This window comes from Dendrobates tinctorius, unplaced genomic scaffold, assembly GCF_039654945.1.
Source record: "Dendrobates tinctorius isolate UK_male_01 unplaced genomic scaffold, ASM3965494v1 ptg000126l, whole genome shotgun sequence".
NCBI lineage: Eukaryota > Metazoa > Chordata > Amphibia > Anura > Dendrobatidae > Dendrobates > Dendrobates tinctorius.
The window spans coordinates 21,571,271-21,587,022 of NW_027361794.1; the positions used below are offsets into that span (position 1 = coordinate 21,571,271).

Genomic DNA, 15,752 nt, shown 5'->3' on the forward strand with positions numbered 1-15,752 from the left:
CCTATTTAGTTAGTTGGGCCCCATCGTTTGCTCAACCTGTCTTTCTGTCTGTGTTTGTGCTTTCATCTGCTTTTCACCGACAATACATGTTGGGGGCTGTCTATTGCTTTGGGGTCTGCTCTGGGGCAGTTTAGATTTCCCCTTTCTTTCTTTAGGCTTATTTAGTTTTCTGGCTGTGAACGAGGGGTCTAGGGCACCGTAGGAACCCCCCACGGCTGCTGTTAGTTGTGGTGAATAGGATCTGGGGTCTGCAGTCAGATAGCTACCAACCTCTCCGGTTTTCTGGACTTGGCTTGTATTTTTGTTTTTTCCTCCTTCCGTGACTTATTCATAACACCGTGGACTCTTTCGCAGAAGCTTGTCCGAGCGTCTGCAGGATGCCTTGGCGTTACATCCCCCACCTAACTCTCTCGAGGACGCCATGACCCAGGCCGTCCGGATGGACCGCAGGCTGCGGGCCAGAGGGGTAATGCAGGTAGAGACTCCATTGTTCCCCAGTGGAAAAGAGACTGACCCTGAGCTTATGGATGTGGGCGCCCTCTCCCAGAAGGATACGGAGAGGAAACGCCGGAAGGACAAGCAGTTATGCTTTTACTGCGGTAAAATAGGACATTGGAAAAGGGAGTGTTCTGATTGCCCGTCTTCGACCCGGTCGGCGGGAAATGACTAGGTCTGGGTAGTCAGCGGGGAGACTACTCGGACCCTCAGGTACCCTTTTCCTTGTTTTCTAAAGTGTTACTTCATGTGGAACTGTTTGTGGACGGTTGTTCTTTTCCCTCTACAGCCCTTCGTGGACTCTGGATCATCGATTAATCTCATTGACTCCCAATTGGTCACACGCTGCAAGATAGGGACAGTTAGGCTCAAGGTTCCGATCAAGGTGGTGACCATTGACTCCTCTCCCCTCACTAAGGAGGGAATTCTCTTTATGTCTGACTTGTTTTCGCTCAGAGTGGGCGCTACTCATGTGGAAAAACTAAGTTGTTTGGTTCTGGACAAACTACCTGCAAGGTTGGTCTTGGGAGCGCCCTGGTTACAACGCCATAACCCAGTTATTAACTGGAAAACGGGGGAGATTGTGCAATGGGGGTTTAATGATTCGATGTTATGTGATAAATCCGCACTGGTGGTTGAACCTGTTAAATCTGTGTCTGTATCATCTGTCGAGCTGGAAGGTATTCCGGAATGCCTGAAGAACTTCGAAGATGTATTCTCTGAAAGCGAGGCCGAGACGTTACCGCCACATAGACCCTTTGACTGCGCTATCGAGCTGGTCCCGGGGGCTAAATTACCTAAAACCCATCTGTTTAATTTATCCGGCCCTGAGCGCTTGGCCATGAAGGAGTACATTGCTGAAAGTTTGTGCAAGGGACACATACGTCCTTCAGTCTTACCTGTGGCGGCAGGTTTCTTTTTTGTAAAGAAAAAAGATGGCGGGTTACGTCCCTGTCTCGATTTTCGGGAGCTTAATCAGATTACTGTACGGAATACGTACCCCCTTCTGTTGATTCCCGATTTGTGTAACCAACTATCAGGGGCAAAGTGGTTTTCTAAACTGGATCTTCAGGGGGCATATAATTTGATAAGGGTCCGAGAGGGGGATGAATGGAAAACTGCATTCCTCACGTCTGAGGGACTGTTTGAAAATTTAGTCATGCCATTTGGTCTTACCAATGCCCCCGCCATATTTCAAAATTTCATGAACGTAGTATTCTCGGATCTCATTGGTCGTTTTGTCATTAACTATCTACTTAGATGATGTTTTGATATACTCCTCCGACAGGCATTCTCATCTGGAACATGTACGAACTGTTCTCCAAAGACTGAGAGAAAATCATCTGTATGCCAAATTGGAGAAATGTGTATTCTGTGTTCAAGAATTATCTTTTTTGGGATTAATTGTATCCTGTGAGGGTTTTCGCATGGACCCCAAGAAGGTGCAGGCCATTGCGTATTGGGTGCAACCCCTAGATCTTAAGGGTCTTCAGCACTTCTTGGGGTTCACCAATTATTACCGCAAATTTATCCGGGGGTTTTCGCAGGTAGTCAAACCTTTCACGGATCTAACATGCAAAGGTGCGGATGTGAGAAACTGGTCCTCGCTCGCAAAACAGGCCTTTGCGACTCTGAAAAAATGTTTTATGTCTGCTCTTGTGTTGGTACAGCCAGATCCGTCTAAACCATTTGTGGTGGAGGTGGATGCCTCCGAGGTGGGGGTGGGGGCAGTGTTGTCCCAAGGGCCTGCCACTCTTACCAACCTCAGGCCATGTGCTTTCTTTTCCAGGAAGTTCTCTGCTGCTGAAAGAAATTATGATGTAGGCAATAGAGAGCTTCTTGCGGTCAATTTGGCGTTTGAGGAGTGGAGGCACTTTTTGGAGGGGGCCAGTCACCCGGTTACTGTGATCACTGATCACAAAAATTTGTCATATATTGAGTCTGCTAAAAGATTAACTCCCAGACAGGCCCGTTGGTCGCTTTTTTTTCTCGTTTCCAGTTTACTATTACATTCCGTCCAGGGTCAAAGAATGTCAAGGCTGACGCCTTATCTCGTAGTTTTCACCCTTTGTCGGCCCCTGAGCCACCGTCCTCCATTCTGCACCCTGGAGTGGTGTTAGCAGGGATCTCGTCTGAATTGGAACGGGAAATTGAAGGGGCCCAGTCGCTGGCTCCTGCGGCCAAGCCAGGGGGCAAGTTGTTTGTCCCAGAGCAACTTCGTCTTAAACTCTTGCAAGAGTTCCACGAATCCAAGTTGTGTGCTCACCCTGGTATATCAGCCACGCGACTGGCGGTGGCTAGGATCTTCTGGTGGCCTACCCTTGCTTCTGATATAAAGAAATTAATTTCTGTTTGTGGGGTCTGCGCTCGTTCTAAAAGCTCCCATAGCCGGCCGGCGGGGGAGCTGATGTCCTTGGAAGTTCCCGAAAAACCATGGACCCACCTGTCCATGGATTTTATTACCAATCTTCCCTCTTCCAGGGGTAATACTGTGGTATGGGTAGTGGTGGACAGATTTTCAAAGCATGCTCATTTTGTACCCCTGTCCGCATTACCTTCTGCTGAGACCTTATCCAGATTGTTTGTGCAGCATGTGGTGCGCTTGCATGGGGTACCCCTGAATGTGGTGTCTGATCGTGGTGTGCAGTTTGTGGCTAAGTTTTGGCATGCTTTCTGCAAAAAATTAGGGATATCTCTGTCCTTTTCGTCTGCATACCATCCTGAGAGTAATGGTCAGACGGAACGCACTAATCAGTCTCTGGAACAGATCCTCAGATGTCTGACTTCTGCTAGACAGAATGACTGGTGTGATATACTGCCGTTGGCTGAATTTGCCTTCAATAGTCGGGTGAGTCAATCCACTGGTATGTCCCCTTTCTTGATCAACTATGGGTTCAGTCCTCATTTTGGTGAGTTTTCTTGTCTGGATTCGGGGTGCCCCGGGGCTGAGGACTCTGTTCAGTGGTTAAAAGATACATGGGCAGGAGTCCAGCAGCATATATCTAGGTCTCAAGGCAGGTATAAGTTTTTCGCAGACAAGAAACGAACACCTGGTCCCATGTTTCAGGTTGGAGAGAAAGTTTGGCTCTCCACGCGAAACATTAAGTTAAAGATTCCGTCAGCCAAGTTGGGCCCCAAATTCATTGGCCTGTACAAGATTGTGGAAAAAATCAACCCAGTGGCGTACAGGCTGTGCCTTCCACCCTTTTTTAAGATCCCTAACGTCTTTCATAGATCTCTCCTGAAGCCTTTTGAAGCAGTCCGGGGAGAATCCGAGTCCGCTGCTCCTCCGGTTTCGGTTGAGGGACATGTGGAATATGAGATTGGTCACATCGTAGATTCCAGGTTGGTACGGCGGTCAGTACAGTACCTAGTGCATTGGAAGGGGTATGGGCCGGAGGACAGGTCCTGGGTGCCGGCCCAGTTGATGCATGCGGATCGCCTGGTTTGGGCTTTCCATGCTAGGTACCCGGGCAAGCCTGGGGTCCAGAGGCCCCCCGTTGAGAGGGGGGTACTGTCATGATACCAGTGCTGGTGGACCGGCACTTCTGGAGTTAATGTTTTGATCTCAGTGCAGACTATTACCTGCACACCTGGGACCTATTATGGTGGCCTCTCATTGATTCTGAGAAAGCTTATTATAGCCGCAGGAAGCTCCCTTTCCCCGTCAGTTATACTCTTGCCCTTGGCATAGTGTGGTGACCCCTGAATGTGTTTGTGCTGTGTTCTGGTTGCTTGATAATCTGTGTACGACTTGGTCTGTTCTCTGGATATTGCTTTGGATTCTGCTTGGTACCTTCTACGTCTGTTTGGTTTTGACTTCTGCTTGGCCCTGACTATCCAATCTGTCTCATCCCTGGTACATTACTGCTATCTCTGTGTATGACCTCCGTTTTGCCTGACTCTGAGTAATTCTGTATAGTGTCTTGCCATCTCACTAAGCAGGATGCTAAGCACCGCCCCCTTGCAGTCACATGACCGTAGGTCCTGTGTCTACTTACTAAACTTCAGCGTCCACAGGTCCTGTGTATTGGTACTTTCCGGCTGTACCTGACCCCGGTACCCCTATAGTGCAGATGAGTCCCTGCTCAGCAGAGGCCGCACGCCGGCACTGACAGGATCCTTGACAGTAGTGTTCTGGCTGCTGGTCTTTTTCCTCTGGTGCTGGGTTTGTCTTAGGTCAGGTGATTGTATCACCCTTTATTAACCTGCACCTGTCTCTCATTCTTTGCTGGACAACAGTGTTAATCCGCTTGAGTTCTGGCTTGGATCTTTGCTTTGCCTTCTATGTGTTTAATTAGTGCAGCGCTGGTACCTCCGGTTCTGCAAGTCTTAGTTTCTGTTTTCAGTTTGATTCTGCAGCCTTCTCTTTGTTTTCTATTAGGAGGTGACCCATTTTTGTACCCAGTCCTTAGATCTTTCAGGGACCCCCTTCCCCCTATCTATAGGTCTTCACTTGAGATTAACCTAGGATCGTCAGTGGGTCTATTCACAAGGAATGGGTCACCCACTCCATCGTAGGGTATCAGCCTAGTCTCAGTGCAGGGTCAGTTTTCCCCCTCCTACCCTAGTCCTGTGCTGCAGTACTATAACAGACTCTGCTTAATCACTTCTTTCTTATCCAGGTACTTGCATTCATGTTGTTTAATAATTTGTACAAAGATCTTTCCTGGTATAGAAGTCAGAATCACCGGCCTATAGTTCCCTGGGTCCACCTTCTTCCCCTTTTTGAAGATGGGAACAACATTTGCTCTTCTCCAGTCTTCTGGGAATTTTCAATGATTTTGGAGAGTGGTTTAAAAATTTCTTCTGCTATCTCCTTCAGTACTCTGGGGTGTAATTCATCTGGACCTGGAGATTTGAATTCTTTATGTTAGCTAAGTGTTTCCTGACTATCTTTCTGTTTATAGATATCCTGGATTCTTCTATTCCCTTAGTAGGACATCGATTTAATATGATTTTAAAAGTCCGGCCTTCTCAACATCCATTTCTTTCTCCCTTTTTAGCATGTGTTTAAGTTCTGTGTTCATCCATCCTGGTTTCCTTAAATGCTTCCTATTCTTCCCTCTTTTTGGAATTGCTAACGATTGTGCTTTGAGAATCTCATTTTTCAAGATTTCCCATCCTTCCTGGACATTTTTGTCCTTAAGGATATCCAGCTATTGGATCCCTCTGATTCTCTTTCTGAGTCCCTTAAGATCTAACATTGAAGTCTGAGTCTTCACAGGTCTTCCTCCTCTAGTTATCCAAAATTCATGGCCACAACCTCCTAGGGTCTCAGCGACTATTACCTCCTCAACCCTTTCCTCCCTGTTTATAAGGATTAGATCCAAGGTAGCAGATCCCCTTGTTTTCTCCCCTACCTTTTGGAAGATAAAGTTGTTAGCAAGAGAGGATAAGAATTTGCTTCACCTAGTTAGTTTTGCCTGAGAGATTCCAAAAAAATGTCTGCATAGTTGATTTCTCCAATGACCACTATGTCATATTTTTTGCAGAACTTGACCATTTGATGCATAAAGAGTTCATCCATTTCTTCAGCTTGCACAGGCGGCCTGTAGTAAATGCCTACAATGGTGTCCTTTCCATTGTTTTGTCTTTGTATTCTTACCCAAACAGTTTCCACAGTACTCCCAGTCTCTGAAGCTTCAATCTCTGTGCAAATATACGCGTTTCTAACATACAATGCGACACCTCCTCCTCGTTTATCAAGTCTGTTTCTTGCACATAAGTTGTATCCTTCTAGCCTTGTATTCCAATCATGAAACTGCCAGGGTTTTTGTTGCAGCCGCACCTGTGCCGTCCCTGCGGTGTACATCTATGTTCTGGGGCCCAAAAGGGTTAATTTGTTAAAAAAAAAATGTTTCACTTGTTAAAAAATAATTAAATGTGTCTTTTTTTTTTTTTTTTTTTTAATTTTTACAAGAATTGTTGGAGACAATTTTCATTTGAAACATTTTATCTGTTGTGTTCTGGTGTATTTCCTATAATATCGGAAAGCCTAATCCCATAAAACACTGTGCATGGAGACTTTGAGATCAAATCATTTCTGTCCATGTTGTTTGTGCAAACAAAAAAAAAGCTTTTATAAAAGCCTCAAACTTCTGTGTGTGAATCAGATATGAGATCTAACGTGATAGAAGATTACAGTGCGGGGAAGACGCGAAACCTTCATATAGACGGCCGGTGGGGATGGAGTCAGTGACGGACTCTGGCCAAATATGTTTCTAGAGCCGTAGTAGAAGATGAAGATGTCGTCCTCATCATGAAGTAGTTATTTCTCCTGTCACGTGTAATGAATATCTCCTGCAGTATTGCTAATGCCGATTCCAGTGTCGGTAATGAGACGAGAATTAGCGTTATGGAAGATGAGTCTATGAGGAACGTATTCAGCTGCCGACTCCGAGGAAGAAACTGCTTGTTGTCTGTGGCCTAAATATATAGGTTTTATTAGTAGATGTAAAGAAGGAATCTATATACTGTAAAATAATAAATCTCCTCATATGTTTCCCTTATTATCTCCAGTAATTGTATTATTACACAGGATTTTTATGATGTTACATCGGCTCATCTTCTCATTCAGGTCTCTACAATATCGGATCCTCTCAGTGAAGATCTTCTACATAAGAGAATTTTCCTGATTTACCCATCAAGGATGGATATGGACAGAGACAAGATGGCGGAGAGGATATTACACCTCACCCTAGAGATCCTCTTCCGGCTTACTGGAGAGGTGAGAGATTCTGATGACGTCACATTACATCATTCTTATCTATGGGAATAACAGATGGACAGAACTGGAGAGGTGAGGACTCTGGGAATGTCTGTAGTGAGATTTATTAATGTGTCTCTCCATAACCAGGATTACACAGTAGTGAAGAAGACCTCTAGTGAGCGCTGTCAGGACCCTGTGTCTGAGAGATGGGGAAGACCTCTGAACCCAATCAAAGGGCCTCCACCTCACCCCCTGATACATGAGGACATCAATGACCAGAAGATCCTAGAACTCACCTACAAGATGATTGAGCTGCTGACTGGAGAGGTGACACTGCTGGGAATGCTGGGACATTATACAGTAACGCTATGAAGGGATCGGGGGATGACGGTATCTTTATATGTGTCAGGTTCCTATAAGGTGTCAGGGTGTCGCTGTCTATTTCTCCATGGAGGAGTGGGAGTATTTAGAAGGACACAAAGATCTGTACAAGGACGTCATGATGGAGGTTCCCCAGCCCCTCACATCACCAGGTAATAGACAGGACTAAATACACACGGCCTATAATTATCTGTATGTAAAGAATGAATTCAGTCCCTGTATGTGTTTCCTCCAGTTCTATCCAGTAAGATGACAACACCAGAGAGATGTCCCCATCCTCTTCTACAGGACTATAAACAAGAAAATCCCCATGCTCCACAGGATCATCAGGTAGATGGAGAGAAGGTGTTATGAGATCTCTTTTATGATGTGTAGACGGCTGTGAAGGTCTTATGCTCAGTCTTGTTTTATCCACCAGTATTATATGTTTTATACTTGTGTAATGAGAACGATGGAGAAGGCAGGATTAGAGCTGATCATAGATGGGACTTCTCCATCTGTCTGTGACTTTTACAATATTTATTTCAGGGTGAAGATCTGACCCATATTAATACTACAGAGACCTATGTGAGGGGTGATGAGTGGTGTAAACAGGAGATTCCTATATATGACTACCCAGGTGAGTAGTAACCATTAAATACAGAGAAGTCACAGATTCTTCTCAGTCACCGGCTATGGCGGCTTTATCGGTTGTGTAGTCCAGTCATATCACAATTGTTTGATCACCATTTTCCCTCCTGACCACAACATTCTCCTCCACCTAAAACTGTTCAATTGACTTTGAGCATTGAAAGCTCTTTCCTATAGAACTTACGACCTGGAGGATCCACCTACCCCCTGGGAATAAAAGATGCTGACCCTCCCCTGCCCAAATATGTTAACTATAAAGCCGAATGAAATCGTATGTAGAATGTGCAGAAAAGTTAGAAAATCAAAAAAAGTATTATGATGGGCCTGTAAGAGAAAGTGGAGGGTAATGGTGCTGTTGGCTTCCTATAACCCTGAGATCTTATTGGATGAATCTCCCTTCTCTCCCTTCTGTGCTGCTGAATGTGCCCATATGGTCCCTACAAGACCAGGTCCAGTCTTTCTGGCCAAACTTTGCTTCTATGATCGACATTAAAAGTGCAGTGAGGCCAAAAGTGAATTTCTGGACAATAACAACAGAGTTTCCCTTTATCCTGACTATTCAGCTTGTATTAAAACTAACAAATTTCATGGAGGATTGTGATAAACTACATAAAAACCATTACACCTGTGCCATGATGTATCTCTAAGCTGTGCGTGGCTGATGGCTGTAATATACATTTATTCACGCCTGCAGGAGATGTGTTGGCATGGCTCGAGCCTTGGTTTCATAAGTTTGCAGCGCCCTTTATGGCCGGGGTTACTCGGTACCGGGCCGGTCAGTCTTTCGGGGCATATGTCACGGCAGTGGTGACCCTGTCCGTGACCCCGGGTGTGCATTGTAAATAAAAGATGAGCGTAATAAATTAATGGAGAAATATATTCGTGACGCCACCCGTAGTGTTTGGCAATGGAGGTGATAGCCGACACTTCCAAAGAGACCGTTGTTGATGCAGCAGAGTTGTAAGGCTATGTGCACACGCTGCGGTTTTTGCTGCAGTTTTGGCCCTGTGGAATTGCAGCAGTTCCGCAGACATGGTACAGTACCATGTAGCCCTATGGGTTTTAGAAACCGCTGTGCTCACGCTGCGTTTTTTTCTGCGCGGTTTTACTGCGGTTTATAAACCGCAGCATGTCAATTGTTTCTGCGGGTTCCGCTGCGGTTTCACACCTTTAACATAGTAGAGGTGTGAAACCGCAGGGCAAAACCGCAGGCCAAACAGCAGGAAAACCGCAGGTCACTTTACCTGCGGTTTTACCTGCGTTTCCGCATAGAAAAACCCGCAGGTGAATCCGCAGCGTGTGCACATAGCCTTACAGTCTCCACTGGCAGAGCTAGGCCCCAGGGCAGTTATAGATGTTAGAGATGATGGTGGTTGTGGTGAAAGGCAGGTGACGCATTAAATAAATCTGAGGACACAGCGGAGTGCAGTTTCCACACTATTACTCACAGTTCTCCAGTTACATTCCCCAGCCAGGGTGCTGTGTCCTCCGGGTCGGTGGTCCAGCTAGCTCTCAAATTATTTGGGGTACACAGTGTCAGAATCCCCTTCAGATGTTCTTTCCCTGGCCGTCTCACTGCTCTGGCTCCCTACTCTCCTGCCCTGCGCCTTCACACACACTGTCCCGAGCTAGCAGCCCCAGATCCTGTCAGGCGATGTACTCTTGGTCCCCTTGATCCTATACGGCTGCCTTTTCAGCGATTGTGTGTGGATGTGGCTGCAGCACATGCAGATACCGCAGCCTCCGATTAGCTAGCTGAGTCCTCAGTTTCTCCACTAGTCTGGGGCCGGTCCCCTACTACGACCTGGTCCCTCCACCCGACTGCTGTCAGCGTGGATTCAGGCGCGACGGGTGGATTCCTCACTTCCCATGCCCCTAGGACCCCTTTCTTCTCTTTATCTTTTCTCTCACGCTACGCTAGTGTTGGGACGTGCTCCTCTCTCCTTCAGTCCCCAGCACCAACTGTCTACTTCCCTCCAACTGACTCCTGTTTCCATGACCACTCCTTCTGACTTTTTCCCTTCTACTTTCTCCACCCACATCCTCTGCTTAGCTCCCCCGGGGGCCTGAGAAGTAAAGTGTTGGATTAGCTGTAGCTGAGGTGCAGTACCTCTGTGGCGACTGTACCCTCAGGGTCACAACATACCCTCTCCCCCATTAAACACAGCACGTCCTCGGGCTGGAACAGAGTAAAAAGATGTTTAGACATGCAAAATTTTTCTGTGATGCATCACAACAGGCAGGGCCACCATCAGGGCATTACTGCCCTGACTGGGGTATGGTGCCCGGTGGGCAGAGGGGGCCCGTATTGGGCCTGGTCTCCTCTGCTCACCGGGCCCTTACCGGCAGGTAAAGCGTGCCCTTAGCGCGGCGCTGCGGTAGCCAAACGCTATTGACATGCGGGCCCGCACGTCAATAGTTAACAGCCGCCAGCCAATCAGCACCTGGCAGCTGACGTCAGCCGCAGCGCACACATTGCCGGCATCTGACGTCACTGTCAGTCGCCGACGAGTGCGCGCTTCAGCCGCGTGGAGGGATGGAGCCTCGCCGCAGGAGCGCGACCAGGTAAGAAGAACTTGTTTTCTTTTTTGTGTTGTTTTTTTTTAAATTTTTTTATTTTTCAGAGCGGCGATCCGAGGGGTCCGGGGCAGACTGTGAGACGGGAGCAGAATGCTGGACGCTGGGGCAGAATGCTGGATACTGGGGCAGAATGCTGGACGCTGGGGCAGAATGCTGGACACTGGGGAAGAGTGCTGGACGCTGGGGCCGAATGTTGGACGCTGGGGCCGAATGCTGGACGCTGGGGCCGAATGCTGGACGCTGGGGCCGAATGCTGGACGCTGGGGCCGAATGCAGACATGGGGGCAGAATGCTGGATTCTGGGTAGAATGCTGGACAGTGGGACGGAATGCTGGACGCTGGGGCCGAATGCTGGATGCTGGGGCCGAATGCTGGACGCTGGGGCCGAATGCTGGACGCTGGGGCCGAATGCTGGACGCTGGGGCCGAATGCTGGACGCTGGGGCCGAATGCAGACATGGGGGTCGAATGCTGGACACTGGGTCCGAATGCAGACATGGGGGCAGAATGCTGGATGCTGGGGCAGAATGCTGGACGCTGGGGCAGAATGCAGACATGGGGGCCGAATGCTGGGCACTGGGGCCGAATGCAGACATGGGGGCAAAATGCTGGACAATGGGGCAGAATGCAGACACGGGGGTGAAATGCTGGACGCTGGGGCAGAATGCTGGACACTGGGGCAGAATGCTGGACGCTGGGGCAAAATGCAGACACGGGGCAGAATACAGACATGGGGCAGAATGCTGGATACTGGGGCAGAATGCAGACACGGGGGTAGAATGCTGGACACTGGAGGCAGAATGCTGGACACTGGGGACAGAATGCAGACATGGTGGCAGAATGCTGAACACTGGGGCAGAATGCTGGACAATGGGGGCAGAATGCAGACATGGGGGCAGAATGCTTGACACTGGGGTAGAATGCTGGACACTGGAGTAGAATGCTGGACACTGGGGACAGAATGCTGGACACTGGGGGCAGAATGCTGAACACTGGGGGCAGAATGCTGGACGCTGGGGCAGAATGCAGACTTGGGGCAGAATCTGACAGTGAGACACAGGAGGGGGCAGAATGTGAGACATGGGGCAGAATGCGAGACACGGGGCATGATTGGAGACACGGGGCAGAATGGAGAAACAGGGCATGATTGGAGACAGAATGCTGGACACTGGGGCAGAATGCAGACATGGGGCAGAATGCAGACACGGGGGTAGAATGCTGGACACTGGGGCAGAATGCTGGGCACTGGGACAGAATGCAGACACGGGGGTAGAATGCTGGACACTGGGGCAGAATGCTGGACACTGGGGCTGAATGCAGACATGGGGGTAGAATACTGGACACTGGGGCAGAATGCAGACATGGGGGTAGAATGCTGGACACTAGGGCCGAATGCAGACATGGGGGCGGAATTCTGGATGCTGGGGCAGAATGCTGGACACTGGGGCAGAATGCAGACATGGGGGTAGAATGCTGGACACTGGGGCAGAATGCAGACAACGGGTAGAATGCTGGACACTGGGGCAGAATGCAGACACGGGGGTAGTGTACTGGACACTGGGGCAGAATGCTGGACACTGGGGCTGAATGCAGACATGGGGGTAGTGTACTGGACACTGGGGCAGAATGCTGGACACTGGGGCTGAATGCAGACAAGGGGGCAGAATGCAGACGGTCGTAGAATGCTGGACACTGGGGCAGAATGCTGGACAATGGGGCAGAATGCAGACACGGGATAGAATGCTGGACATTGGGGGCAGAATGCTGGACACTGGGGGCAGAATGCTGGACACTGGGGGCAGAATGCAGACATAGGGGCAGAATGCTGGACACTGGGGTAGAATGATGGACGCTGGGGCAGAATGCAGGACTTGGGGCAGAATGTGACAGTGAGGCACAGGAGGGGGCAGAATGTGACCGTAAGACACAGGAGGGGGCAGAATGTGAGACATGGGGCAGAATGCGAGACACGGATGATTTGAGACAGAAGAGGCAAGGTTGGAGACAGATCGCACAGGATCACAGGATCATGGGGCAGGATGGAGACAGATGGGGCAGGATGGGGAGATCATATGGGGCAGAATGGATACTCATGAGGGTGGGATGGGGGAACATATGGCTGAAGCCAGGAATGAGACACATGGGGGATATTATTACCATAGGGGCTAATTAAGGGATATTATTACTGCAGTGATGTATTTCATTTTTTGAGTATACTGTTTTAAATGGGGGGAGGTCCTGTTACTGTGCAGAGCGACACTGTCGCCTTTCTTCATGTGATGTAATGTAGAAGTTGGGAAAAAATAAGTAATGTGTTCTGCAAGCGGAGCTCTAGATACTGTGTTATTTCCTGCAGAGACGAGCCATGGCCAGAAGATGTGATGGCGATCTATGCTGGATGATAGATGAAAAGCAAGGATGAAGGACTTTGCCTAGAGTCATTACTGGTCAGTTAGTGTGCTACCTATACACTGACACTATACACTGTATACAGAGGTCCTGTGTATAATGTCATCAGTGATCACTGTGTTACCTGTACATTATATACAGAGCTCCTGTGTATAATGTCACTTATGGTGACAGTATTATGTTTTATTATTAATGATGAGTATTGTAGTATTCAGTCACCATGTGGTGGTAATATGTGGGCATGTAATATGTCTGGGCATGGTGCCGTGGTATTTGTCCCTTGTATGTGCTATTATTTGGTCACTTTATGGTGATAATATGTGGTCTGGTCATGGTGCAGTGGTATTTGTTCCTTGTAGGTGATATTATTTGGTCACTATGGTAGTAATATGTGGTCTGGATATGGTGTGGCAGTATTTGTTCCTTGTATGTGGTATTATAGGTCACTATGTGGTGGTAATATGTGGTCTGGACATAGTGCGATGGTATTTGTCCCTTGTATGTGATATTATTGGTCATTTTTAAAATCGAAAAATAAATAAAAATATACCTAAATTGTAGTGCGTATTTTAATAAATATTTAATAGGTTACAGTAGAGTAAGGCCTGGCCAAAAGTGTCTACTCTGTTATGGTGGCGGCTTAAAAAAATCTTTTGGCCAAAGCAAAAGCTGCCGGCTATATGTGTGATCTGGTGATGGGAACTGTTAATGTGTGATAGGTGAGAAGTGGAGATTTTCCAAGAGAGAGTGGTGGAACTGTGGACAGTTCGAGGGGTGGAGGCAGGGCAGGGTGGAGCCTGGATGGAGTCTCAAGGGGGCCCCCGAAAATGTTGCCAGTATGGGGCCACGAAATTCCTAGTGGCAGCCCTGACAACAGGTATAACAGTCAGCAGGTAACTCTTCTTCCCTTTATGGGAGGTACTTCTACTTGAACTGTGGATGGCTCTTGAGAAGAAGGAAATCCAGCTCAGAAGGATAAAATTCAAAAAGTTTATTTAATTTCCATAAAACATGAAAAAAGGCTAATAATAAACCCGACCAGTGAGACCGGAGGGAATTATGCCACTAGGAGACTGGACGCGTTTCGAACAACAGAACACCTGTTGTAGCCTTTTTTCATGTTTTATGGAAATTAAATGAACTTTTTGAATTTTAGCCTTCTGAGTTGGATCTCCTTCTTCTCAAGAGCCATCTATAATGTCCATTTGTTGCGAGTCTGAGCTGCAAGTAAGACAGCACCCTGAGAAACCCCAAGACCCTTTACCCCCATACAGGGATCTGGAATTACAGCGCAGCCCAAGGTGTAGCTGCCAATGAGAGCAGCGGACCGGGTCAGCACGGTCGCCAGGAAGGGACTAATAAATGGGACCGGAAGCGTAGTCAGGAGTCAAAGTCAAAACTGGGCTAGCAGCAGAGGTACAAAATCGGCAGGCTGTAGAAGAGTCAAAAATCCAGGCTAAGGTCAGAGTCAAAATATTAATTAAACACTAGATCACTGGGGAAACCAAAACTATATCTGGCGGCCTGCAGGACCGGTTCCAAAGTATTTTGAAGGACACGGCTACCTCTCACAGGCTCACAGCCTGATGACCTAATCTGGACCGCCCCAGAACCAGGCCAGATGGCGATGCACGACTGGCACCACCCACTTCACCTCTGACAGAAGAGCGTAGCCTGCGCCCACCAGACGACTGCGCAGGGACCCCTTCTCTGTCACCAAGATCACCCACAGGAGAAACACAGCGATGCCCAATGACGGAGGCATGTGTCAAATGAGAGGGACCATATGAGGATATAGCCCTCCTATCACCGGCACCACCAGTCGAAGTAGTACGGCGCCTCCCAGCGGCCGAGGCAGGATCACCAGCCACCGAGTCCAACGGCAACGTGACACCATCTATTTCACCGTCCGACAGACGTGGTCTATGCTGGGAAGTTACTTTGGAATTCAAAGGGGGAGCTGAACTTTATTTTCTATTTTGTGCACTTCTACTTGAACGTTGCATAAAACTATTATATATATATATATATATAAACTTTAATACCATTATAAACTATCTGCAAATATGAAAAATAGCTTTACCATAAGTAGAAACTATTTGAGACATGAAATATAACCTTACTATCAATAAAACTTTTCCTATCAAGTGCAACAGAGTTCAGTGTAATCCCGAACTGGGGTATTCTTCCTTTTTTACTAAGTGCAATATGGGGGAACCTGTCTCAAACCCCCAATGTAGCCCAGGGCGTGGCCACTGGGCATAGCTGGTCAACTTGTTGGACCACTGTTCGGCCACGCCAGACGGTTTTTGTTTTGTGGTCTAGTGCCTTACACAGTTGAATATACAACAAGGGTTAATATAACCAACTTACTAAGAAAAAACTCTAGATTAAAATATAACTTTTACTAAGTGTGTAATAAAATTATAGCAATATGCAAATGGAAGTGAGCGGCCTCCCATCCTGGGCTGGGTTGCTGGTAAGCATGAAAATCATGCCCGCCCACTGTAATGACTCTAAAGCTAACAGAATATGTCAGTTGGCCA

The 15,752-nt window shown here is 47.8% G+C and overlaps 3 protein-coding genes across 4 annotated transcripts in view; all 3 read left to right on the forward strand.

Annotated features, from left to right (window-relative positions):
- The window catches only part of LOC141047089 (uncharacterized), a 559,273-nt gene that overhangs the window by 115,713 nt on the left and 427,808 nt on the right, over nucleotides 1–15,752 (forward strand). The window lies entirely within an intron of this gene.
- The window catches only part of LOC141047093 (uncharacterized), a 300,636-nt gene that overhangs the window by 114,763 nt on the left and 170,121 nt on the right, over nucleotides 1–15,752 (forward strand). The gene's annotated exons all lie outside the window — the stretch shown is intronic.
- The window catches only part of LOC141047092 (uncharacterized), a 38,422-nt gene continuing 29,698 nt past the window's right edge, over nucleotides 7,029–15,752 (forward strand). The window contains exons 1-5 of the mRNA XM_073542056.1: nucleotides 7,029–7,225; nucleotides 7,355–7,534; nucleotides 7,617–7,740; nucleotides 7,824–7,918; nucleotides 8,117–8,207. Coding sequence (XP_073398157.1) covers nucleotides 7,148–7,225; nucleotides 7,355–7,534; nucleotides 7,617–7,740; nucleotides 7,824–7,918; nucleotides 8,117–8,207 — 568 coding nt within the window. The 5' untranslated portion in view covers nucleotides 7,029–7,147. The remainder of the gene's footprint in view (nucleotides 7,226–7,354; nucleotides 7,535–7,616; nucleotides 7,741–7,823; nucleotides 7,919–8,116; nucleotides 8,208–15,752) is intronic.